The 27661-nt window shown below is 26.8% G+C and overlaps 2 protein-coding genes across 4 annotated transcripts in view; one reads left to right on the top strand and one right to left on the bottom strand.

The window, feature by feature from the left end:
* Positions 1-12161, bottom strand: part of LOC107456663 (histidine decarboxylase) — a 53607-nt gene extending 41446 nt beyond the window's left edge. For 2 of the 3 annotated variants that reach the window (XM_071177646.1, XM_071177648.1), the window contains exon 1: positions 11917-12138. The gene's annotated coding sequence lies outside the window, so the exon portion shown is untranslated. Of the gene's footprint in view, positions 1-11916 lie in introns of all 3 variants that reach the window. The other variant, XM_016074594.4, reaches the window with a different exon arrangement.
* A 7195-nt stretch (positions 12162-19356) lies between these two features.
* LOC107456660 (uncharacterized) lies at positions 19357-27070 on the top strand. Its single transcript, XM_016074587.3, has 3 exons — positions 19357-19371; positions 20877-20963; positions 25294-27070. Exons 1-3 carry the CDS (start codon positions 19357-19359, stop codon positions 26710-26712), a joined length of 1521 nt encoding a protein of 506 aa, XP_015930073.2. The 3' UTR covers positions 26713-27070.
* The last annotated feature ends 591 nt before the right edge of the window (positions 27071-27661 follow it).

Below are 27661 nucleotides of genomic sequence, written 5' to 3'. Positions count from 1 at the left end.
TCAATTAAATAAAGGCTGGGTATATTTACACAACGATGAATGACAAAGAAAACAAATAATAAATTAAATAAAGACATTTAATGAGTAACAACTGTTTCGGTGTTTCAAATAAGTAGTACTTTTTGCATTTCTATTGATTTTTTTCGTATCTCTGTATGTCTAAGATTCATAAGATCGTATAGATTCAAGGATTTTTAACAATTCCTTTTCAATCAAAACAGTTGTTTAAACATAAATCAATAGTGTATCAATCAATATATTTTAAACTGAATTTATTTGTACAGCCTGTTTCATAACGATTCCCGTCGTAATTTGTACAACTAAATCATTTTAAAATGCATCTCTTAGTTATTTTGAAATAAATTTAAGTATATAAAATGATTACTTAACCTTACCAACGCACACTGAATAAAATAACTGTAAATTCTACAGTAAAAAAAAACATACTTTTAAAGAAAAAAATGTTTGAAGATAAACACAGATTTTTTTGTTTTTAATTGTTACCCGCGGCTGCAAAAAAAAAAAAAAATTTTTTTTCCTTGCTTTCTTTATTTTACAGACTTTTTTTGTATATTTGATTGTTTAAAGTTATTTTTTTCTAAAACACTTTTCTCTGTTTTTCACAGAATTGAAAACGGATTTAAGCTGTCAATTCAGTTTCTCGATTTTGTTCAATGTTGTTACAGTCTCGATTTTTCTATTCGAGTCTTGCTAACCGTAAGATAACTTAATATTTTTCTTTTCGAATCCTTTAACTAGTATTTTACATATTTGCTCTTATTTTTTCCGATATTAATTTAACAGTTTTGAGCATCGTATATTAAATTGTGATTCGACTTCATTGTCTAATTGATAATCTACCTGATTAATATCTGTCTTTTGATGTAATACTTAGGTATGTTAAATTGTCAGAAATGTTTATTATTGGTGGGCCAATATAGTTTTAAATGTTTTTGCACTTAAAGATGATATAAGTAAATAAGACTTTTAACATAAAGACATTGTACGATTTTTCCTTTGCAACCAAACACCAGAATTAACGTAGCTCAGAGAACAGAACTCTCTTCCCAGAGGCATTGCAGAATCCCGGCATTGACTGGTCTTGCAAATTGTGTTCTCGGCTCTCACCGACCAACATACAGACAAAGTTATTTCATAGAATTTTTTGTTGAAATAACGGAGTTTGATTGTTAAAATAATAACACTAATCAACTTACCCGTTTTTAAATAAGAGTTTTTTTCTGCGAAAGAAACGGTTTTATGCTGGTACACGAGCTGACAGTTTTTAACTGCAAATGTAAAAGATTTTCTTTACTGTGTTGATTGCTGTATATATTTAATCAATAGAAGCAAAATATTTATTCAATATTATTTTAAATAACTTTTTCACTATTTGTTTTTTTAAATAGCAATAAATGATTATATAGTGGAACGATTTGCAAAAAGCATATCATAATTTTTTACCACAACCAGTGCACACATTAAAAACCAATACTAACATTTTAAATTTAAAATTTTTTATTTTATTGTCAAACAATCGCGAATAAAATGTGCTCGTTCAGTTTAAGAGCCACTTTACCCTTTCAGAGCCACTTTACCCTTTCAGAGCCACTTTACCCCAAATTAGCCACCTAACAAAAAATATACTCAAGCAATTAACTCACGTGACTTAACGTTCCTAAGAACGGCAGAATTTTAAAGGCATGTCAAGCGCTAGTTAAGCAACGTGAAATGTAGTGATTTTAGCAAAAATTATTTAGATGTTATCAACAATTCCCGTTAACTACTGGAAATCATACTATGAGATGGAATTTTTTTACAAGAAGAAGGAGATAAGAAACATTTAATTGCCCATTTTAAATTGGGTATAATATGAAAAAAACACAACTACTTCGATTTAGTAGGAACAACATATGACGCAATGCTAAACGAATGGAATTTAGTTGTTGTTTATTTAGTTATTGTTATTAGTAGTTGTTGTTATTTGTTTTAGTTGTTGTTGTTTATTTAGTTGTATTTAGTTTCAATAACTTTTCTTTATAATGCAATAAAATCTGGCGAGCAGCTATTTAAACGATCGAACACTTCGTTTGTTTATTTGTGGCTTGAAGTTAGGCTCGCAGAAAATGCCGTTCATGGGTTAAATTTAGTAGGAACAACACAACCTGTGACGTAGGCTATATTATACCCAATTATAGATAATTCAAACAGCATGATAGGTGACTGCATTAGTTGGCAACAGTGTGGTGGAATCTCTATGATTGGATGAAAACTTAAATAATAGTTCTGCTACTTTACTCACTTCCTGTTTCTTAAACTATATTTGTTAGTACTGTAAATGTATATGTACTTGAACTTGAATCTATTTGCTCTTATTACATAACATTATTAATGTTCAGATAAATTTAAAGCAGTTAATAGGTAATGAAAAATTCAAAAAAAAAAAAAACTTTTGTTTAGTTAGAGTGATTAGTAGAGTGATTATTTTGTTAATTGATTAAATTGTTGTGTTAAATTAAATTAATATTAAATTATTAATTGTTGTGTTAAAATGATTATTTTGAGTGGCATTTTTAGAGTGATTAATCGATTCTCATAATTTTTTACTGACTCTAATAAAATGCCTTATTTAAAGTTTATTTTTTAAGAGTAAAATATATTTTATTAGTTGCAAAATAAAAAATAAGGAAGCAGGAATATTTTTTAAAAATTATTAAAAAATAGTGTGAAAGGTAAATAAAAAATAAGACATTTTAAAAAGGTCAACAGTATTTTATTGAAAAAAAAAACTCCGAGTTTAAAACAATTTTTGCGTTTTTAGCGACATCAAGCATTACGCCTAACGATTAGTCAAAATATATCTGATTAAAAACGCATTAAAAAAAACTTCATAAATTCATTTTTCAAAAAATTTATTGTTTTTGCAAGATAAACACTGAATAAGAATACCTAGACTATCTTCTATTCAGATGTAGCTTAAATATAAAGAATAGAGAGTCAAAAAAACTTCCATTTGTTTTTACAAAAAAAAGCTTTGTGTATTTTTTTTTATAATTTTTATACAAAAATAAATAAAACGTAAAATAAGTTTTTCTGTGTTAGAGGAATAATTTATTTTGACTCGCATTTGTCGAGGTGGGGGGGGGGAAATCGATTCTCACAGTTTTTAACAGTTTATGACATTATTTATTAGAAATTTGTATAGTAAAATTTGATTAGCAGTTTAAAATAAAGGAAGAAGGAAGCATGAAAGAAATTTGATCTCAGATACATTTGACTTTATTGTAAATTGAAGGATTGGAATACTATTAAAAATAGCGTGATGGGTAATATACGCAATGTTGGACATTTAAAAAAGTCAACAATAAATTAATTAAAACTAGGGAAAATCAACTTTTGAATTTTTAGTGGCATCGAGTATATTACATCACTTTTAACGATTAGCTAAACTATATTTGATTTAAAACACATAAAAAGACATGTTAATTTTATTTTTTTTAAAAATTATTGTTTTTGTGCACTAAAAACTAGATAAGACTATATAGATTATCGTCTTGTAAAGATTAACGCTTAACTAAACTATATCTGATTAAGTAAGCACGAAGAAAAGAAATTTATTTTCAAAAAAATTTATTGTTTTCGTATGCTAAACACTTCAAAAGATTATGTAGATTATCTTTTATTCAGTTGTAACTCAAATTTGGCGAATAGAGAGCATAAGAAATTCCATTTGTTCTTACAAAAAGTGCATTGTGTATTTTTTTTCTTGAATTTTTACACAAAAACTACCTAATCACCTGAAAATGATAAAAATCTTAAAGAATATGGCGAAACGGAGAGTTTGTCAGCCGCCTTTGGCCCGTGTTAATAACATGTATTGCGCCAGATTTCTTATTTTTCTTCTTCTTTGGGGGAAGGTGATGTATTTTCGATGTAATTGCGTTCTTTTTTTGTTATTACCCTTCCATTGTTTTATCTTTTCCGATTGCGTGTATTGTTTCTGAAGGAAGTTTTTTTTTTTCGTATACGGAAGTTGGGGGTGGTCGGTAAAAACATTTTATTCTCACCTCTAAGAAATTAAGTGAAAATCGGTAACTGAGATTTCTCTTAGATTTTATTTTTTAAAAAAATGTACTGGCTGATAAATAAAAAATAAAAACGATATAGAAATTTTTAAATTTCATTAGAAGCTGTTAAAACTTCGTGGGCATTTTATTTTTAAATATTATTCTTATTTTAAACAAAATGGCGCTGCTAATTTTAAAAATTCAACTCTCAGAAATGACGTTTTTGCTATTGATTCCGCCTTTCAGCTGTATTTCATTATTTTGAACATTATTCCACTTTGAAATCAATGATTCTTGACGAGTTGAAAAATTTCGAATATTTGACGAAATTTCTTACTCACTCGTATATCAGAAATGAAGTTATTAAATAATTTTAAACTTAAAATGAATTCTCTCTTGAAATGGATTTCTTTTAAGTTTAGAGAAAAATTATCAAGCTCTCTTTCTCCTAATTTAACAAAGATACTCCCTTATTTTCCCCATTTTATTAAAAATATTGTGCTGCTAAATAATACTATATCATCAAAAACATTTAAAGTAACAAAAAAATAAGAGAACGAAAACTTGAAAAGTAACCTGAAATTCAAGATGGCGCGGGTAGAGGTCTCATCTCGTTAACTTCTAGCTAAACGTAAGCATGCTGGACAATTTTCTTTTGTTAATTACGAATCTAAAGATATATTTTTCATTTTAATTTAAATTTTATTGCTGATGTCTCTTTTAAGCTCAATTATAAAATATAAGCTTTATATTATGCTCTAATACTTGTGATACATTTTTTGTAAACTCATATTTTTTACCGAAATTAAGAAAAAGGCAAGCAGAAAAAAATTAAATCTATTATAATTTAGAAATACTTAATATAATGGGCAAAAATTATTTCTACAAAATTTTATCATCTTAAAAAACATAGAACTTAACACATTCAGGAGAAAAAAAAACAGAGAAGCATTTTGTGTTCGGAAAGTTGTGAAACAGATATTTTTTTACAGAAATTTAGAAATGCAAAAATAATAAAATCACTTAAAATTCAAAAAACTGAATGTTGTGGGCTAAAAATATTTCTACATAATCTCGTCATCTTAAAAAACGTAGAACTTTAAAACGCGCTCTGACGTGAACCATAAAACATTTCTTTAAAAATTGAGAAGCATTAGTGTTCTGAAAATTGTGAAATATATACTTCTTACTGAAACTTGAATAGAAAGAATAGAATCACTTGAAATTAAAAATGCTTAAAATTTTGTTTAAAAAGTAATTCTACATAATTTTTTCATCTCAAAAAACGCAGAAATTTATAACGCGTTTTGACGCAAAACTCAAAAGAATTGAGAAACGTTTGTGCTCTGAGCACTGTAATTACATTTCGGTAATTAAAAACAGAAAATAATAACAAGTTTCTCACTTCAACATAACATGCTAGTAAAAAATTTATGTTTTAAGAAACCTTGAAGCGCTTTTGATTCGTACATTAATAACAACACGTGTAAGTTTCAAATCAATGTAACATTATGAAAACAATTAATGACTTATATAAGTTTCATAAATCCCTGCTTGGTATTCAAATTATTGTTCTAATTATAAAAATATACAAGCACATTCAAATTTTCCTTTTAAAGCGTAGAGACATGAAATATTTTGAGTTGCAAGCATCTAAAATTAAAACAGTTTCGTAATTTTTATTGAAGATAATGATACATGTTGACATTTATTCCAGTATACGTAAACACCATTTTAGTAAACACCATTTTAGTGAAAATCAATAAACTAAATAAACCGAAAGATTTTCTTCTGTCAAGAGGGCATTTCAAGTTCAAGTATAAAGCTATTAATTTTTTTGTCAGCAACTGAGCAATTAGGATTTATGGTGTTTGTTTTGCAAAGTTATCTAATATTAAAATACAATGTATCTTTTCGAATTAATCTCTTTTACAGATAATATTTTGTATTCTCTTAGTTCAAAATATTATGCAAGAAAAAACTTTAAAGACTAAAATCAACTGTACAATATATCAAATAAATAGTATTATCAAAGAAATAATTACACACTTCTTTGAAAATTTCATATTTTATTAAAAGACTACATAACCTTGCATTACCAGAAATAGTATTCATTCTTTTAAATTTCGGATTAGTAGATTTCTGCAGTTATTGTTATTGAGTATTATTACAATTTATAAAAAAGCAGTGGTAATTATCAAGACATATTATGAATAATATGTTTTGATTGAAGCATTTACTTTCTTTTAAATGAAATTTAAGTCATATTTTTAGTAAGAAATATATTATTTGTTAATCTATTCATTTTCTTAATGATGTTTATTTATTATTTCATTCAAATATTCGTCAAATATTTATTATTCAAATAATCGTGCGTTAACTAAAGAAACTTTTTTATGATTGAACTTTATCAATAGTTTTTTTTTCTCTTCTGGTATTGAAAACAGATATTTTTTAACCCGATGTTAAAACTCGGTAAATCATTTTAGGCAGTAAAAAATGAGTAAAAAATCAAAGACGGAATTAAAATGGGTAGAGCAATATGCAACCCCCAAGAAAATAAGCATAGCTGGCAATAAGAATTATTTACTGTGCGATGCAGATTATACATTAACAATTTAGTACATATATTTATATGCAATGAAAAATCATAAATGAGTTCGCTGAGACTCTGAAATAATAGAGTTGCTACCTATATACACAAATACAACTAATATGGAGGAACTGTGTGTTTATTTACTAAGGCATGCCATAAATCTCATCTGGAATAATAGTTTGAGCAAACTTTAGTTCTAACTTCATAGTCTGAACCATGCGTCCCAAAATGTTAGCGAACAAAGCTCTCCTCTTAAGCAACTAAAATAAATAGGTAATTGTTAGGTTTGTAATTTAAAAGGAAAAATATCATTTATTTATTTTCCATAAATATCAGGGAAACTTTTATTTTTGATAGTTATAAAATTTTATTTTTTATCTGCACGTTTATGCCTTTATACATATACATTTCCCAAATTTATTTCAAGATGCCACTATTTTGTAAAAAAAAATTAAAAGAAGTGCATTTAATGGAAACTACCTATGATATACAAGCTGTCAAAGTTTTAAGTTATTCAGATAAAAATCGAAGGAAATAACAAGCCCACAATTCTCCAAAATTATACAAGTAAAATTTTAAATTATCAGATAAAGATTGAAGGTATCAGATTGAATTTCTACATGTTATGAAACAAAAATTGAAATCAAATCCATAATCCATAATCAAATCCATAATTCCCTAAGATTACCAAAGTGAAATTTTACATTGTCAAATAAAAATTGAAGGAATCAGAATAATTCCCTTCAATTAATCAGACAAATAGAAATTGGCAGAAGTATCAAGTCGTCAATTCTCAAATATTACCAAAGGGAGTTGCACATTATCACCAAAATGCATGTTTAATTTGAAGTGCTAAGCCATTTCAATCCTTATTTTAAATTTCAATAAAATTAGTGTTAGACAGACTCTAGTGAAATGTTAAAGACTCAAATAAATTCAATCGAAAACTCTGACATGACAAAGAAAAAAAACCTCATAAGCAAAGAATTTGAAATCATTGCGTAAATCGACAGGAAATGGATATAAAACAAATACACAATATTTAATAATCAAAGTGGAATTTAACAATAGGAACTCCTTCTGCATTTCCGCTCATATGCTTTGTTAGATGAAAAAGAAAGTTAATAGAAAAGACTTCGACGTAGATTTAAAATTTATTGTCTCTGGGATTAAAAAAAAAGGTAGGTTAAGTGTAGCAACTACTTTTTCAGAAAAATTGATTCAACCTTGAATCCTAACATCGGTACTTTGAACTAAGAAATTTCCCGAACATTTTTTGTCACTTTAATAAGTTGTTAAATTTAACCGTGTTTCAGTTCAAGAGGAACTATAAGAACAAGCAATCGAATTTAAGAAGCAGGATTATATTTACGCAGTTCAACATTGAATCCTAACATCGGTATTTTGAACTATAGTTTCATTCAATTTTGATGACACTTTATTAAGGTGTTAAATTAAATAGTATTTTAGTTCTTGATGAATTTTTGGAACGGTCGATAAAAATTTAGAGGCACGATTATATGGTCAAATTTTATACCATATTAAGATTGCTATAAATTTGAATAATACTGGTGTTCAAGCACCATGTTTGAAGCAGTGAACTGTGAAGGATTCTACATAAAATTGAGTTTCGGTTTTAAGGTTGTTGTTTGTTTTTTTTTAACAAAAATAAACATCACGGTTTAATAAGTTTAAAAAGACAAAAAGAATTTTAACGATGTTTTAGAAAAAGTATTAAAATTATAGGATCTTTTAAATGAGTAAACTGTATTTCCTAGTCCATGAATTAACAATATAAAAAATAATGTAATGTGATAATTTTTAAACTGTCCAGAAAATTTTGACATATTCAGAAAAATCGGAAAATAAGCGATTGTTATAATTGAATATTAAGGTCAAAAATATTTTAATCGAATCGATAATTACACATGATAGTTTTTGAACTAAATTACCAGTTTCTCGAATCTCATCCAAGCAGGGAATATTTCATAATGCAAAGCTTCAAAAATAGCGTGGTTTGAAAGAAATTTCTTTGAATATGAGCATGATTATTCTATTTTATAAATAAAGTTGCGGTATAATTAAATCTAAATAATAAATTGAAAAATTTTTTTATTAATATTACCTTTTCGTTAATACAATATCTCCTCTCATGATTAATAGATACTGTAAAAAATATCACAGCGAGCATAATAACATTGATATTTTTTTAAATAGCTGTAGATCCGTTTGTATTTCGGAGGCATTGAGGTTACTTCACAAAGTTTAGCTAAGTTTAATGAAAATTATCAGACGAATAAGATTAATTGATTCCGTTATTCTAGAAAAAGGCTGAACAAGATCGCAACTTTTAGTGTTTCAAAAACACTAGAGCTGATATTCTACAAAACATTTTAATAAGTTATAGTTTTTAAGTTGTTAAAATGTTGCTTGATTGTTGTTAAAATGTTGCTTAAAAAAAAATAATAAATCAATAATGAGCAAAATTATGAAATAATGTTCAAAACTAAAAGGCCTATACCTGCACAATTGAAGAGCTTGATGAAAGAACTAGGTTTCTTCCCCTAATTTCTTCAATTAATAAAGCAAAAATATTTAAATTTTTTTTTATTTGTTGCCCTTTCCAATGTAACTTCGATTACATTTAAACAGTAATCGATTCTACCATTTTCTACTATAAATATATATTTCAGGTGCATTATTAACATTAAAATAGGATTTTCAATTTTACTGTTTTTTCTAACAGAACGACTCATTTTTTTTTTCATATGATATGGAGCTTAATGTTTGCTTTGCTAATTTCTTTGAAAAGCAAAATCTTTTTAATATTTAAGGTAGTTTTTTTAAAAAATGAAAATGAAAGCAATGTGTAATTTAAAAGTTTTTTCGTGCAATTAAAAAATCTTTTTTTTTCCAAACAACCACAGAATTACCTTTATGTACAATATTATGAAAATAATAATATTAAACTTATTTATCTTAATATCAGTTAATTATTATTATTTGTTTTTAATCATTCTAATTCAATAATTTTGTGCAAAGATCATGGAGAAATACACATCTTTGAAATTATATTTGTATGGAACATTGTAAAGAAGCACTATATTTTTGAGAAATTGTAACGCTTATAATTTCTGTATATTGCTTGTAATTGTTTCTGATTTTTTCTATGCTGTGCATAGATTGATTAACACTATAGTATGTATTTGTGCTTTTCAGACGTAACTACAATGAGATAATTTGTGAAATGCAGTAAGAAACGTTAGCTTCAAAGTTGGACTAGAATACAATACTTTTTTTTTTGATCCAACATGAATGTACCTAGAAATGTATAGAATGTACCAATGAAATTGGTTATGCTAAAGTATTATTGAGATTATCTTACAAGGTAGCAATAAAAAAGTGCTCAAATAAGAATAGTAAAAATTACTGTATGCAATTTGTCCAAAATTAGTCATTAAATATCAACATCAGACTAAAAACAGCATTTTTTCATTCCCCTTTTTATTTATTAATTATTTTTGATCTGAAAAATTTTTTAAAAAAAATTAAAATTATCAAACTGGATTTTTCAGAAAACAGATAGCTTAAAATTATTTTTTGCAAAATGGTAGCAAGTTTAAAGATCACCATTCAAAACATACTCTTGAAAAAAATAAACCTTTTTTTGTAATTTTCTTTGAATTATGATTTAATGTACAATGTGTATTTAAACAAATTATCACAGAAATTAGGTTTTATTAATTGATTCATTGATTATGTCTAATATTCAAATAATAACTTGCATACCTCCGCATTGGTGAAATGTTTCCTAATTTTTTCACTATTATAAATTAACTTTTTTCACTATTATTTCGCCTATATGATGAAATAAACTGTAAAAAATATCAAGAATACTAGGAAAACACCAGTAAGTGAACTTCAGTAAGAAAAATACATTTTCACCCCAACTTTTAATAAAAATAACAATTCTGCTAATATCTTTTTCCTCTCATAGTTATTTAACCGTTTCCTAATTATTTTATTATCCAAAACATATCACCAAAACTTTTTACTTACTAAAACTAATATTAGAGGAGCCTTTGCTAACATAATAAAACTAACAAATCTCAGAAAACAAATATTTCAAAAACATAATGTGTAACAACAGTTAACTTTATATTAAATTAAAAATTGCTATAGACTCATTTTATTACTCTAAATTTGTAAAAGTTTTGATAAAAATATAAAATCACAATAAAAGTAAAAAATTACATTTAAAAGAAGAGCAGCAATATGCATTATAATAATTTTAAATTTATCGCAGACATTCAAAGAAAACAATAAAACGTACAAGCCTTTTAAATATTTTACGAAGTCCCTGATATATCGTAACTTGGTTAACACTAGAAAGACTGAAATACCTATATTGCCCAAAAGCAGTCAAAATGACAGCATTGTGAAAGAATAACTAATGCATAAAGAAATTTGTTTAAAATTAGTTTTTAATACTTTTGATAATTTTCTTCATTTATATAACAGGTTATTAGTAATTATCAACAATAAAATTAATTATAAAAGTCAAAAAATTTTAAGAAACTGTGTCATTTATTTACAGTGTGTCATTATTGCTTTTCTTGCTGAAATTAAAAAGCAGTCAAAATGACTTCCTTGTTCAAATCTAGTGTTAAGTCCTTGACGAAAAATATCATAAAAATATGAATGAATGATTAATGAAATGATAATGATAAATGAATATGAATGATTAATGAAAATATCATAAAAATAAAATATAAATCAAAATAAGAAAGATTGTCCGAAAATCTAAATAGAAGCTTAATTAACAGAAATATCATACAGCTAACTGTTCCGAATATTTCATAAACAATATTTTGAAAGTTATTGACAGTATTTTGAGACCCTCATCGTCTGAGGAATACAAACGAACTTAATAAATTCAAACATTTTCTAGTTACAAACTCTACATTAATTATAGATGTATATGATTAGCATGATATTTTTTATAATTAGGTACTTTCACTGAATTTAATGCAATTAAATTAAAATTTTATTTCTTAAATATTGCTTACTAATTTTCATGATAAATTAATATAAAATTGCTAAACTTCTGAAAAATAATTTCAGTAAAATATCAACTTAGAATGAAATTAAAAATTTTAATCAAAGCGACATAACATTTACTTAAAAGGTAGAACAAAAAAGCTATAAAATATCTTTTACACATAAAAAAGGATAATTGCATAAAAAATTTACCTGTCTCAAATATTCTTAAGCATTTACACCCAACGATTAATCTTTTAAATGTTATCTTAATTTAAGTTTATCGTCTGAAAATGTTAAAAAACCTGAATCGAAATAATATTTTTACTAAGTAAGAATAGTTCCTGAAAATCGTTTGATTTCAATTTTAATAATTATTTTTGTGCAGACGATATTTCTTGCTTCTTTCAGAAACGTTTCAAAACGTACATAAGCACAATAATAAAATCGAACGCTATGTAGAGTACATAATGAAAGATTACATTTATAATGGATAGTACATAAAGATTTACATCTTTAAGTACTATCCCTTTTGATCTTAATCATGGTTTCAATTTTGGTAAATTAATATCAATATAGAAACAATTGGCTTGTTGTTGGAATTAAATTATTTGTTTAACGTCCTATCTGAAATAAATAATGGAATTCGTGCATTTAATTTTGTTCCTTAATCTGAGTCTATTATTGAGAAATAGCTGATTCAATATGTGTATATGAAGCAATAATAGTACAAAAAGATTTTGCATTGAACATAGCATGTGCGTTGTTTTACATCCTTCTAGTCATGATATTAAAATTTACTCAATTAATGCTATTCTGATTTAGCGTAAATTAATATATTTTTAATTTAAAAAAAAAGAATTTTCAGCTTTTGATATTTTTTTTATTAACAATTATATCAAAAGATAAAAAAATGGAAACCAACTAATTCAATGAAACATATTTATAATGAAATATTAAATAAATAACTTCTGATTTTTTAAAATATTGTCGACTCAAAAGAAATACGGTAAAAAGTACCGGCATCCTGTTTGTCAGTACTTTTTACTGTAAAATCCATTTTTAACAGAACATACATTACGGAGCAAAAATCTGATACATTGCAATTTTTACAATAATAACTCTCCCGTAAAATCACTGAATCACTGTAAGTAAATATACATAACTGTACAAATTACGTTATAATATTTTATGGTGAAAATTGACTTTACGGTAAAATGGATTTCATGTATGATGCACTCAAAGTGCCGGTATTTGATACCGTAATTTTGTTTCGAATATTTTACAATGTAGGTGTTTATAAAAATAAAGAGAAGTTTTTGTGTATTTATTAAAATTTAAAAAAGCTAGGAGGACATCAACTCATACCAAATATAAAACATTGAAAATTCTTAAAAAAGAAAGTAGTAAATTTCATAACAAAACTTTTTTAACTTTTTATTGTTATAAAGCTGAAAAATCATATTTTTTACATAAAAATTTTCGTTTTTTTCTTTCAAGACGTTAACGGTGTTACATTACGTTTTAAAACGGTGTTACATTCCGTTATTTTCTAAGCGGTGTTATGTAAATTTTAAAAAATTGCAAATAGCTTTGAATTATGTACTTGTAATATCCATACTTATTTTTGATTCAAAAATAAAAATGGTAATTTATACTTATTTTATCAATTCTTTCCAATTATTAATTTACTAATATATCGAACTATTACGGATAAATTTCTTTCTGTCATTAAAATTGTTCAATCGAATATAAGAGCGAAGTTCGCGCATTATACCAGCGAGAGGTCTAAATTATTTAGAAGTGAAGTAAATTAATGAAAGAAGATGAAAAGCGTAGCAATAGGACTTTCCTTGTCCTCTTTCTGATGTTATTTATAGCTCATTTGGAAGCTAGTTGTTATCTTCCCTCGCAACTTGAATAAATTGAATCTTATCACTGCAGATTTTCTGACGAAAGAAAGTGATGAATTCCAGGAAAAATAATTCAATTACGGTTTGATTCACATGAAAGATTATTTCAATTGAAAACCTAAAGAGTCTTAAGAATTTAGTTCTGCTTAGTTTTCTGTGAATCTTAAATCTATTCTATGCATATCTCATTTGACACTTCATTCTACACTCTCGTAAAAATAGGTTCAATATTTAACAAGTTCGGTTCTATATTTCAATATTTGATCGGTTCAATATTTGATTTTATTAGTAATTTGAATTATAATGTGGGAATACCTTTCTCTCAACTGGAATTAATTTAATCGCATCTAAATAGATCTTCTGACTTAAAGAAACGAAACATTACAGGAAGATAATTCAATTACAATTTGATCCAGTTACGTAATATTTCAATTCAAAACTTTATGCGTTTTATGAATTTAGTTCAGTTTACACGATGTTTAAAGCCATAACGTAATTGCTGAAAAATAAAAGCAAGTATAGAAAATTATCGTAAAATGACATGAAGAAAAAAGGAGAATTGTCGTACGGTAAGCAAAATTGCATGTTATAAGCTAGAATTTGAAATGACTGTTTTAATCTATTTACGGTTTGGATAAAAAACCGAGAAAAACCGCTTTATCAACAAAACAGCTTTAAGCAATTAAATATACAAAGAAAGTCCATAAAAATAGCAGAAATTTTCTTACAATGTAATGGAATATTTAGGGCACAGAACACAATCATATGTGTTTTTTTAAATGTTTTGTAAAATGCGCAAAATTGTACTTTCTAATTACACTTCATTCATACATTTTATAATGGTAAGCATTAATTTGATTTCAGTATGATAAATTAAGTGATTTTTAAATTTTCAAAAATATCGAAAATTTCATTTTATTTTTAGATTAAAGGGATCAAATAATTTACACAAGGGTAATAAACAGAGGTAAAAATTAACACTCATATTAAGTTACCTAGTTATTGGAAAATTTACAAATCAATTTAATGTGTTCTTTAAATTTTTTGAGACGTAATTTTTTTTTGTAATTGTCAAAATATATTTGTTTTTTTGATCTAGTTTTAAAGACCCTTTTTATTCTACTGATTTTTGAAAATTCTGAAATTGATAAATTAAAAACAACCCTCAACCCTACATCTCTAAGTTTTCATATTTGGCGTTGTGCATTGGTCGCGAAAAAAAGAATTTTATATGGTTTGGATTCCCAGAAACAATATTTTAATTGAAACCCACTCTCCTCAAATATGTTATCAAGTGAGAATTTTAAAATGTATTGAAAGATTTAGTGCTAGTGTAATTTATAATATTTTTATTTGTAAAATTTATATTCTTTTAATTAATAAAATGTATTACTTTTTTAAGGTAAATTAGAGATTTATATACGTCGAGTATAAACTTATTTTTAAAAATAATAAGCAAGCAGACTCTAGTTAAATATTTAACAATACTGAAATATTCTTATGTTAGTTAAAATATAACACATAACTTAAATTTGAGTCAATCAATTTAAATCGGAATAAAACAGCCGTTATGTAACTTCATTTTTGTCTCTTTTTATAAATTTATACTATTTATGATACTTAACATTTCACTAACAGTAACTCAGAAATAAAGAAATTTAGAGATTTACTGTACTGTATAATAATGACAATTTNTTCATCAAAGCCGCATCGGCTTTGCATCGGAACGCCGGATTTATATCCGGCGTTCAGTGGCAGACTACTAGTATTTCATATTGTTTTACAACACATGGCTTTAGCCCTCTGGTGGGAAAGACTTTGAAACAAAACTTACAACAGTTACTTTTCTCAACAACTGAAGTTTACAATAGTGTGATTAAGAAAAATATGTGAACTGTTTGCAATTTCAAATTAATATTGAAATGTACAGGTTTAAAATTTTCTACAGTGAAAAGTTTTCGGAACTTCAGTATTCAAAAAGTATACAAAAGCTAGACGTTAAGAACGTATCCAATGAGCGAGCAAAGCGAGCATTGGATTGCGAAGCAATCCGAAATGAACTGCGAAAGCAGTTCCGGGGGTTGGTGAGCGTTAGCGACCAGGAGGCGAAGCCTCCTAGTGTAATTTATAATATTTTAATTTGTAAAATTTATATTCCTTTAATTATTGAAATTTATTACTTTTTTAAGGTAAATTTGAGATTTATATCCGTCGAGTATAAACTTATTTTCAAAAATAATAAACAAACAAGGCTCTAGTTAAGTATTTAACAATACTGAAATATTCTTATGTTAGTTAAAATATAACACATAACTTAAATTTGAGTCAATCAATTTAAATCGGAATAAAACAGCCGTTATGTAACTTCATTTTTGTCTCTTTTTATAAATTTATACTATTTATGATACTTAACATTTCACTAACAGTAACTCAGAAATAAAGAAATTTAGAGATTTACTGTACTGTATAATAATGACAATTTTAGTAAAATAAAGCAATTTTTTAAAAAAAACATAATTTTGCTTGATAAAATCAAAACATAGGGCATTTAAACAATTTTTTCTGTTCATATGGTAATGGTTTATCGAAAGATCTGGTTTTAAAAATTATAGTTCTTATTAACTCACATATAATAAAAAATACAAAACTAAGAAAAATAAACTTAACCAAATAAATAGTTCTTATGCCATACTCTATGGTATCATGATAAAACTCTCAAGTCTTATCACATATCATGAAACCATACTTTATTATTAAATTTACCAATATAGTTTCCAAAGCTCTTCAGTAAAAATTATTGAGTTTTTTTTAGATAGAGGCAAAAACATGACAAGTTTTACCATTTTTTGGTAGTTATGACCATAGATATTTTCTCATTTTTGGTGTATGTATGTAATTTATGCAAGACCATAATTCTGAACTTATTCGGACTAAATTTAGTTCCAAACACGACGGACCTAAATATCTGCATTAAAACCCTGATCACTGGCTCTCGCATCCAAGAAAAACTTTTTCCTAGGATTTGATATATATTTCATAATATGAGCGATTTGATAGCTTTCAGCTCTAATAAAAAAAAACTATCATAAGTTTTTATGAATTATTTATCTTTGGCTTCCTAGATTAGGTTATCGCATGTAAAATCACTGTTAATAATTCTCAAGGTACGGTGATGACGTCACCGAATTCGGAATTTAAAAGGTGCATGAAACCAATATTTTTAATTCTTATACTTACTTAATTCTCTTACACTATACTTAGGCTTTTAAAACGCGTCTCTATAAACATTCGACTCAAAAGAACTAATATATTAAATTGAATTTATCCATTGGAAAATTGATACAAATTCTGAATATTATATGTCAATTCCTCTTTTATTTTATATTTTATTTCATAACTGTCGTTGAACAGCCTTCGTCGAGGACTTTTTGACGAAACTAACCCGCATTTGCGTTACATGGAGAAGAAGACCACGAGAACCTCACACGTCAAGCCTGATGGAAAGGGGATTCTATCCCATGATCCGTCTAACATTGAGGATATTTCAAGTCAGCACTGTGGTCAGTGCAAGCCGGATGCGGAATTCGTATCGACCAGCCATCGCCGGGATCGAACTCCGGTTCACCTCATTGGAAGGCGAAGGCTCTATCCCCTGAGCTATCGCGGCTCCCAATTCGTCTTTTGGTGAATTTTGGTTTATCTTTCGTTTGGTGAACTCCTAAATCGCAGAGTAATGAGGTAAATCTAATAGTATGAAGCAGCACAAAAAATTATAATAAATGCCAGAAATAAAGTTTTCGTATTAGAGGGTATGAATGTACATTATAAGGATATTATTAGAGTATTTATCCGTTTCGAAGGGTAGTAGATAAACCTACTACAACAGTGTCTATTCAGTATTAACACCGATGTTGGTACAATAGGTTCTCACTTCAGCGACACCTATAATACCGCATTTAATTAAGCTTCGCAGGCGTCAATAATAGTTAGGTAATTTTTTACAGCCTTCAAAATAAGTATACTGATTTTAGTTCATAAAAATAAATAAAAAAAGTATTAGTATCGTTACGAATTATTTTAGAGAATTACAAAGTAATTTTCGCAACATATACAATATGAAATTAAATATATTTTTAATTAAAAATCTAAATTAATGGAGAAAAGGTACTTATTTGTCGAAGAGATCCATAAAATATCGCCATATTATTATTGACGCTAATGTTAATTAATATTGGTAATAAGTACTACTGATAATTTGTTAATAAAAGTTTTATATAGTTACTAAACTCACTAATATTAGTACCAAAATACATATTATAGTCTGCATGGAAATAGGGTTTTTATGGCCCACCGAAAGGTGGTGGTTATAGGAAGTTGAGACTGAGCAATAGCAACAACAGCATGACCGCGAGCATAGTTAATTTTTATTTTGATCGATGAACTTTTAAAAGCATATTGGGTAACAAATAACAATAATTTTTTTTTAATTTACTTGTTTTAGCTTAATGGTGTCGGTATATATATCTTTCAGTATTTTAAATGATTTTATAGTGCTTATCAATACCGAGTAATTGATTATTTTCTTTCGTCACACCATACAAAAAACGGTTGTTGAATTAGTGAAATATAAAATGAAACACGTGCATTACATCGGTATTATTGAGTTTAGAAATACATACATGGATTCAGATCTTTAAATACGTTTAACGGAAAAACTAAAGAACTTCAAAATGACGTAAGTAATATTTTTAAATATAAGTTTTACGTTTTGCGTTTCTAGATTATGGTGCTGATTCGGATATAAATTATAAATAAATATTGAATTATTTCTAATATAATATCCCTGAGTTACATTGTCACAAATTTGCTTTACGGAAACACAATGACCACGAAAACATATAAAATCTATGCTATGTAAAAAAATAAAAATGTTTTCATGATAATAAAATTTATTTGAACCTTTTTAATCTCATATTTTTGAATATTGCTTATTTAAATTTTATACTTATTAAAAAACTTATTGATACCTTTCTTGCAAAAATTGTTCAGTCAAAATTTATTTGACTTAAATCTCCTCTAAAGTCACTATAGCATGAAAATTCACAAAGTTATAAAATCTCTTTTAAGTTCCTTTCATTTCTTAAGATCGAAAACTCCAAAAAAAAACTGTATTGAAATCAAACACTTTTTAGTCTAGCACAAGGAAAGAAATTTTTAAAATTTTTTTTTATTCTTGAACCATTAGAAACATAAGGAAATTGAACTTTTATCTACTAAAAAATCATTTTTAAGGTTAAGTAACTTTCCCAAAATCGTTTTTAATAATCTCAAGTATTCAATGTCAGTCTAAATTTCATATAGTAACACAATCAAACTTTCTCTTTCTCTTCATAGTTGCAAAATATTTTCAAACTCTTAAAAAGCGTAATAATTTTGTTTCATAACATGGGTAGAAATCGAAAATAATAATGAATTTCCCCAGTTACTGGAAATTCGATTGCTGAGGAATTTGTGCCAAAATCAAAAATTCTTACCGCGGGAATGCTTCAAAATACTCTTAATTGGTGACAATTAATTCATCGCGCGAGCTCTTCTTTCCTTTAATCTTTGAACCCCCGCAGATCTGTGGATTCTTATTTGGGGCAAAACTTTTCATATAAATATGAAATCGAGGCAAGATACGACAGTTACAGCTAATCTTCTCAGGCTAAGAAGCCTGTGAAGTACATAAACTTATATTATGGATTTCTCTTATGTAAGTATTGATTAATTTTATATCAATTTTATTAAATTTTAAAATTTAATTTCCAAATGAAAATTTGTAAGAATATCATATTTTGTCGAGTAAACATTTGTATCAAAAGTTTCAAAATTATTTTCTTCCGAATATTTTTAGCAAAATATGAATGTAGGAAATGTACGGTTATCGTATTTAGGCAATATACTTAAATATATTTTAAGCAATATACTAAAATAAATGCATAAATTCCAGTTAAAAAAATACTTTTAAAGTTATGTAAATGAATAAAAATGTTTGACGTGCACAGAAATAAATATAGTTCGGTAAATTTTTAATAAGCATATAAATCAAAAGTTAATTAGTATTTTTTTGTTAATTTTGAATATCAGTTTGGATCATGATTTAAATTATTCGGTTTTTTTATATAGATCAAGAATTTAAAACTTTTTTTATCTTTTATTTAGTTATTTGAAGCGTGTTTTATGTACATTTTATTTCTTCATTTTAATTTAATAACCTCTGATACAATTAAACTTACTGAAGTAATATGTAATGCATATTTCAGTAACACGATTATTCACTATAAATAGTTCAAAATAAGCATAAATTGTGATTTTAATAAGTATTCTATTCTTCAATAATTTTTTGTGTAAAAATTATTTAATTTAAATAATTTATTTTAAAACTTTTCCACTGTTAATATTTTTTGTAGCGTGTTTCATGTAGATTTTATTTCTTCAATTTCCTCTAAAAAATCATCTAACACAAATAAACTTACTAGATTAATATTTAATGTAAGTTTCGAAACTCGATTATTCCTTTAAATGTTTCAAAATAAGCATAAATTGTGATTTTAACATTAAGCAATTTTTTTATTTAACATTATGCTAAAATACAAAATATGAATTTAATGTTTATTTTATTCTCATTTTTGATTTTTCTGAAGCCATTAGCTACTTTAAATGTTTGTTTTTTTTTAAAATTTAAAATATATTATTTTACTTTGATTGAATTTAAATAATTTATGTATTGAAATTTAGCATTTATATTGTTTATATTACGCATAAACGAGGAAAATCAATACCAAATTTGATGTATCTTATCTCACTACTGAAATGGATAGTTTTAACTCCGTTTCTCCTTTGAAAATATTTTAACGATGATATTTGAAAACTTTAAAAAATTTAAAATAAAATTTTTAACTTAAGTATTTCTTTTCTACTGTTGTCAAACAGTAAAAAAATTTTAAAAAAGATTTTTGAAAATAAATTAGTAATTAGTCCAAACCTCAGCTGGAATGAAATATCTGACTTCTCTGAAACGTTTAGAGACACAAAAATCTTTTTATTGAATGTATATTAGTACCATCAGGAGATTTAATGTTTACAATTTTAATTTTGACCTAATTAATAAATTTTTAATTTCTAATACAGATTTTGTTTATGTTTACATTATTATGGGTTACATACTTTTTGTCACAAAAATTTAAGCCTTAATTTTATTAAATTTTTGTTTTGCAGACTTGTTTATTTTTCTCTCTACTATCTGTGATATTTTGGAATAGCATCTACATAAAAGCAGATAAAAACTATCCTAAGTACCCAAAAGTAAGTATGTTTCCATTTTCCCCATCAAATTAACATTTTTATTTGAAAAGAATAAATTGATTTTAAGCATTATTAAAAACCGAAATAAAAATTGTTAGTCTTTAACGAAAATTTAACAGCTTGTTTATTATTAATGCAATTTTTGAGGTAAAGTAGTACTTTTTTCAGTAGGGTAAGGTTAGCTAAATTGGATACATGTTAAAAAAATTATATTTTCATCTTTTAGGTTGAAATAATTTTAATATTTTTAGAGACATTTGCTGGGATTGCTGCAAGCATTTTTAATTTAGTTTTATAAACTGATAAAAAAATTTAAGATTTACAAACTATATGTTTATGCAGTTTAAGCTGTTGCGGAACTTTCTTCCAATATCATTAAAAACTGTTAATAATTTTAGTTTAAACAGGTAGAGGGACATCTAAATAATAGATCTACATAGAAATTTAAGAATAAATTTTAAAATTCTATTTATTATGAATTGTTTTCTGAAGTGGGAAAAAGTACGTATATTAGTAGGCTTAGCTATGTGTTGCATGAAAGAAATATTGTTTTATTTCTGCGTTATCTTCTGTTCTGTAAAAAGTATGCTCTGTCTGAAAGAAAGTCTGTTCCGTAGAAGGCATCTAATGCTCCTATTAAAAATTATTTATTCATTTGATTATTTTCATACATAGTAATTTTAACTCTGAAAACAAAATTTTTTTAAATTTAATTTTTAAAGAGAAGAATAACCAATATAACTAACATATTATACAATTAAAGAAATTACCAAAATAGTATAATTGTATAACTCAACTGGTGTATTTATAGATATAGACGACTTTTCAGGCAAGTTTTTGCATTCATATGACAGTTTTTTCGTGAAAAACAAAACTATTTCCATAAAGTAGCTAAATTCAAAATAATACATGTCTTATATAAATAGTAAAAACGCTTTAAGCTAACACTATAGATATTAATTTTTATACTTTCAAATAAACCAAAAGCTATTACACTTTTCTTACTTTCCGATGAAATTCTGTAAAACTCAGTAAAATATGCTGAATTCGAAGTGAAATCTAACATTTTGATAACCATAAACAGTAACTCCTTAATTTAATAATATGAAGAAAATATTTTTTTGCAATATATTATTTTAAATATAATAATGACACATTTGTTTAAGAGCATTTTCATTTCTAAAACAATATTTGGATATGTTTATTAGTGAATTATAGATTAATTTAAGAAGTGGGTATATCGAATCATGTTCTTTTGAATGCATTACGGTAAGAAAACAATCAAACAAAATAGATAAGTTATACCTCATATTTAATCTTCATGAATCCAATGTATGTAAAATGTTTCAAAACTTTCAGTAAAATAAATTTAATGGTCTGGTTTTAAAGCCTTTTTTAATAAAAAGCTTGATTTTATACCCACTTTACCCCATCGGTCCCTATTCTTAAAAAATGGCAGAATACATGACGATCAAGAATGCTTCATGTATAGATTTAAGACATATTTAATCAAATACTATAAATGAAATCGAAAAAATCCTTATAGCAATGTTTGTAGTATAAATATACGGCATTAGTGTTAAAAGCGATGAACTAGATCATTTATTTTCCTGGAATTTGAAAACGATAATAAATTACAAAACGATATGTGATCTAGTTGCGCCTTCGTTATTGTTGTATTTTTTAAGTGATCTAGTTACGCCACCGACGTTTTTTCAGTTTTGATATGTTCTTGAGTTTGATGTTTATTATTTGGTAAAACTGCTATGTTTAAGATTATTAAAAAGTTGATGAGTTTTTAAGCTAGTATTGGTAGTTTTTTCTAACAGAATTGTGTTTTAATTTATTCTAGTTCGTGGTTTAATATTTCAGTTGTGTTTTTAATCAGTTCTAGTTTGCGTTTTAACAATTAATAAAATATGTGTACTTAGATTTTAAGTTGAAGTGGTCAAATTCAATATTCGTAAAATCAATAATGTTAAGGTTTCAGTTAAGTCGAGCGAAAAAGTTGTAAAAAATATGTTGTTAAATTTTTAGCAAAATCACATGAAATAGGAAGTCCTTCAGTCCACGACTATGAAATATGTGGATGTAAAAAAAAAGTTTTATCTTAAAAATTGGAAAAAATGATTTTTTATATTCAACCAAATGGGAAAAAAATGCTAGATTCTATTCATTTCTAAATATAATTATAACAAAAATGTTCGTAAAAGTGCACAAACTTATAAATTATTTAAAAATAAAAAAACTAGATTTTGCTTTTTTTCTTTGTACATTTCTTTGTACTCCTTAAATGTTTGGAATTCTAGCAATTGTTAGCTTGAATCATAGTTTACAGAAGCAAGGAAAACCATTCTATGAATAAAAATTGATGTAATATACTATAACTAGATGTTACGAGACTCAATAACGACAAGTTTTCAAACCCTTTTATAACCTTTTGATTCCTAAAAATTATATACATGACTGATATTTACTTATTGTATAGATGAAATCTTAAATCTAATATCAATTTCAATTTAACTTAAAAAAACACTATTCAGCAAAAAAAAATCAGGAAGGCATTTTATTTAGTTTTAATGTAATGCTTTAATAAGTAAAATATGCTATTAGATTTTACTGAGATAATTTAAAAATTTAATTTATCGTCAGCAAAATTAAAATCTCATAATTGTATATTCCGTATCAATTTTGAAAACTTATTATATTACCATGAATTCTAGAACTATAAATTTATTTCTTATATAAAAATTTGCAATCATTGCACTTTGTTTCAAAAAATAATTGTATTTTCTCATTGTAACACGTATTGTTTTTGTAGATTTTTTGTTGAACTTGTTCATCAGATTAATAATATAAAATTAGAAATTAATTTTAAAAAAATTAATACAACTTAAATTAAATAGTTGAAATAAGAAAACAATAAGATATAAACAGTAAAAATATTATCTAATAAAAACGTTTACTATAAGATTACATTTATTTTAATAAGTATTACGAGCTTAAAGAAGTTTTAAGTCAATTTAGTTCCGACATCAAAAAATATTTATCAAGTAAACATTAGTATCATGTAATAATAACATTAAATATGTATGTTATCAAAATTATAGAATACTTTGTAAGATTTCTGTGTTGTAGATTGTTATATAACATACCACAATTTTCTGAAACTTAGCAAGGAATCATATACTTTTTAAAGCAGCAAAAACTTTCATTTTACAATATGAAAAATTTCTGTTTACTAAATAAAATTCACTAATTTCTTTACTTAATTCCTTGCAAAAAGTTCTAAGCCTTTCTCAATGATTTGCAAAAGCAGTTAAACTTGCAATATAAATGTTTTAATACAATTTGATTTAATTAAACAGTGTCATTTAGATTTCGTCATATTTTTTCTCATAAAAGATAACTCACTTTAACTGGCAATAACTGTTTATTGCACTTATAAATCATTTTTAGATTGCGATTTACAAGATAAATGTAGACAATTAAGAATTAATTAGTAGAATGTATTTTTTTAGGTGAGGGCATTTATTAGCCTTTTTTGCATATCTTTCGATTAATCAGTAACGACTAAAAAATTGAGAATGAAAATTTATTTCAGGAAATAAAAAATACAGGAAAATTTTTTTGTATTATTCGAAATAAAAATTGCTGTATTTTAGTTTCTTCACTCCATTATTGAATGTATTTAAAATTCCATAGATTATCCATTAAAAACATTCAGATCATTGCAAAAAAATATTACCTTTTTGGATAAATTCTCTCTCAATACTTCAATGAAATACGGGAAAAAATTGTTAGAGAAACATTTTATTTCTTAAAATATATCCGCATGTATATTTATTTGCAAATGTATTTCCTATCATGGCAATACAAGCTTAAGATATTAATATATTTTTTAAACTGAAAAATAATTCCTTCGTATTAAAGAGTTTTAGTCTAAATATCGTTTTAAAAAAAAATTTGATAACCCTGCAGTTCCTAATTATAATTTTTTTTTCTTTCAGAAACCTTATTCATTTGGATACAACACGGATGATGGCTATGGTAACTCACAAAATCGTTACGAGTCTTCTGATCCTTACGATGGATCTGTAAAAGGATCATATGGTTACTGGAATGCCGATGGCGTCTATCGTACTGTCTATTATGTTGCCGATAACGCAGGGTTTAGAGCGAAAATTAAAACAAATGAGCCTGGTACTGCTAATCAGAATCCAGCCAGCGTAGAAATAACAGCATTGGACCCACCNAGTCTAAATATCATTTTAAAAAATTTTTTGATAACCTTGCAGTTCTTAATTATAATTTTTATTTTTTTTTTCAGAAACCTTATTCATTTGGATACAACACGGATGATGGCTATGGTAACTCTCAAAATCGTTACGAGTCTTCTGATCCTTACGATGGATCTGTAAAAGGATCATATGGTTACTGGAATGCCGATGGCGTCTATCGTACTGTCTATTATGTTGCCGATAACGCAGGGTTTAGAGCGAAAATTAAAACAAATGAGCCTGGTACTGCTAATCAGAATCCAGCCAGCGTAGAAATAACAGCATTGGACCCACCTCCTTACAAGCCTCCTCCGAAAACTTATCCTGCTTATCCACCTCCTGCATATTCGCCTTCATATCCATCTTATCCCTCACCTCCTCAGTATAAGTATCCAGAACCGACAAAAACTTCTTATTCTTATAGTTACCCACCCAGCTACCCTAAATATTCTAGTCCTTATCCCCAACCAAAATATCCACCACCAGCTTATCCTCAATCAAAATATCCACCACCAGCTTATCCAAAACCAAAGTATCCAGCGTATCCTCAGCCGAAGTATCCAGCTTATCCTCAGCCAAAGTATCCAGCATATCCTCAACCAAAGTATCCATCTTATCCTCAACCAAAGTATCCAGCCTATCCTCAACCAAAGTACCCACCTCCAACCTACCCAGAGCCAAAATACCCTGCACCAGCGTATTATCCACAACCTGATTACCCTTCACCTCCCCCTTATTCTCCACCTAAATATCCTGCTCCAAAATATCCTCAACCTAAGTATCCTAGCTATCCACCTCCTGCCCCGAAATATCCTTCGCCTCCAAAACCAGATAAACCTAGCTATCCTCCACCTCCAAAATACCCACCCCCTGCTACTTATCCCGATCATCCAAAAAGTTACAACCCAAAATACCCAGAACCAAGTTATCCTCCCCCTCCACCAAAAAGCTACAAGCCAAAATACCCAGAGCCAAGTTATCCTCCCCCTCCACCAAAAAGCTACAAGCCAAAATACCCAGAACCAAGTTATCCTCCCCCTCCACCAAAAAGCTACAAGCCAAAGTACACTCCAAGCTATCCACCACCTGCACCGAAGTATCCTGCACCACCAAAGTATCCCACCTACACTCCTTCACCAGGATATAAATATCCTTTACCTCCACCAACAGAAGCACCTCCTGCAGAAGAAAAACCTGTTGATCCACCTATTGAGGATCCACCCACAGACGATGCAGAAACAGTTACTGAAGCCGCCCCAGAAGAGCCCAGTGGCGAACAAGTTACTGAAGTAGAAGGTCCAGAACAACAACAACCAGTTAGGTCTGAACGTCTGCAAAGACAAAGGCCGGCTTTTGGTAAAAGATTAAGACCCTCCGTGAATAGATTTTCAGCTCCAAGTCCTCCACTTGAAAGGTTAGAAGTGGAATCAGTTGAGATACCTGATGAAATATGGGATTTGAGGCAATAATTATGCTATATGTTTAGAAAATCTAGATTTTATCACACACTGAGACGTTCAACATATCGGATGTTATGTTATTATGACGGGTTTTGTCATCAATATCTTGATTTGCATTATATGCAAGTTTTGCACAAATTTTGTACTGGTCAAGCATTCGAAAGCTTTTTAATGCAGAGTTTTATAAATAATGTACTATATATTTCATGATTCATTTTTTATGGGTGATAGATTTAATCTGTATCATTTTCATCAACTTAACCTCGGTACCAATTTTTATATGTGATTATATTGTATATATTTTTAAATGTGAAGGGTGTGTAACTTGATTGGTTGAATAAATATATTTATGCATTGCAACAAAAAAGTTTTGTCGTGAGTTTTATGATGTTTCACTAACAGATTTTAGAAATAGTGCTTATATTAACTAAAACAAAAAGCAACATGAATAAAGTACAGAAATGGACATATAGTTTCAGTTCTATGAATTGGCACTTTCTTCAATGTCTCAACACCAGATGACAGTAGAAGAGAAAAGAGACAAACGTGTGCAAACTTACTTAAATAGTAGGGTCAAAGGAAAAAGTTTGAACAAGATAATAAAATAAAGGCTTCAATAACGAGGCATGAGGAAGTTTAGAGGAAGTGCAAATTATTGGATTAGAATAATAGAAATAATAGTATTATTATTATAATTATTAATAATAATAGTATAATATTTTTAAAAAACAATATAATAATAATAATATAATATTAAAAAGATAATATAATAATATTAGTACAATATTTTTAATAATAATAATAAAAATATTAATGCGAAAAAATTATCCTGAACTAAATTATTAAAAGCTTTCAAAATATGCAATGATTCCCGAAAATCGAGCTTGGTAGATGAAAAGCATTTTTGAATGATTATACGAGAATAAATTTCAAATCTAGGATTAGAATTCCAACTATG

Source organism: Parasteatoda tepidariorum, chromosome 2 (genome assembly GCF_043381705.1).
Source record: "Parasteatoda tepidariorum isolate YZ-2023 chromosome 2, CAS_Ptep_4.0, whole genome shotgun sequence".
Lineage (NCBI taxonomy): Eukaryota > Metazoa > Arthropoda > Arachnida > Araneae > Theridiidae > Parasteatoda > Parasteatoda tepidariorum.
Note: the sequence above shows the minus strand (reverse complement) of the source record. Positions and strands in the feature narration are given on the sequence as shown.

Coding starts and splice junctions, on each gene's coding strand:
- LOC107456660 (XM_016074587.3), top strand. Junction 20,964..25,293: donor ACTATCCTAAGTACCCAAAA/GTAAGTATGTTT, acceptor TTTTTTTTTCAG/AAACCTTATTCATTTGGATA.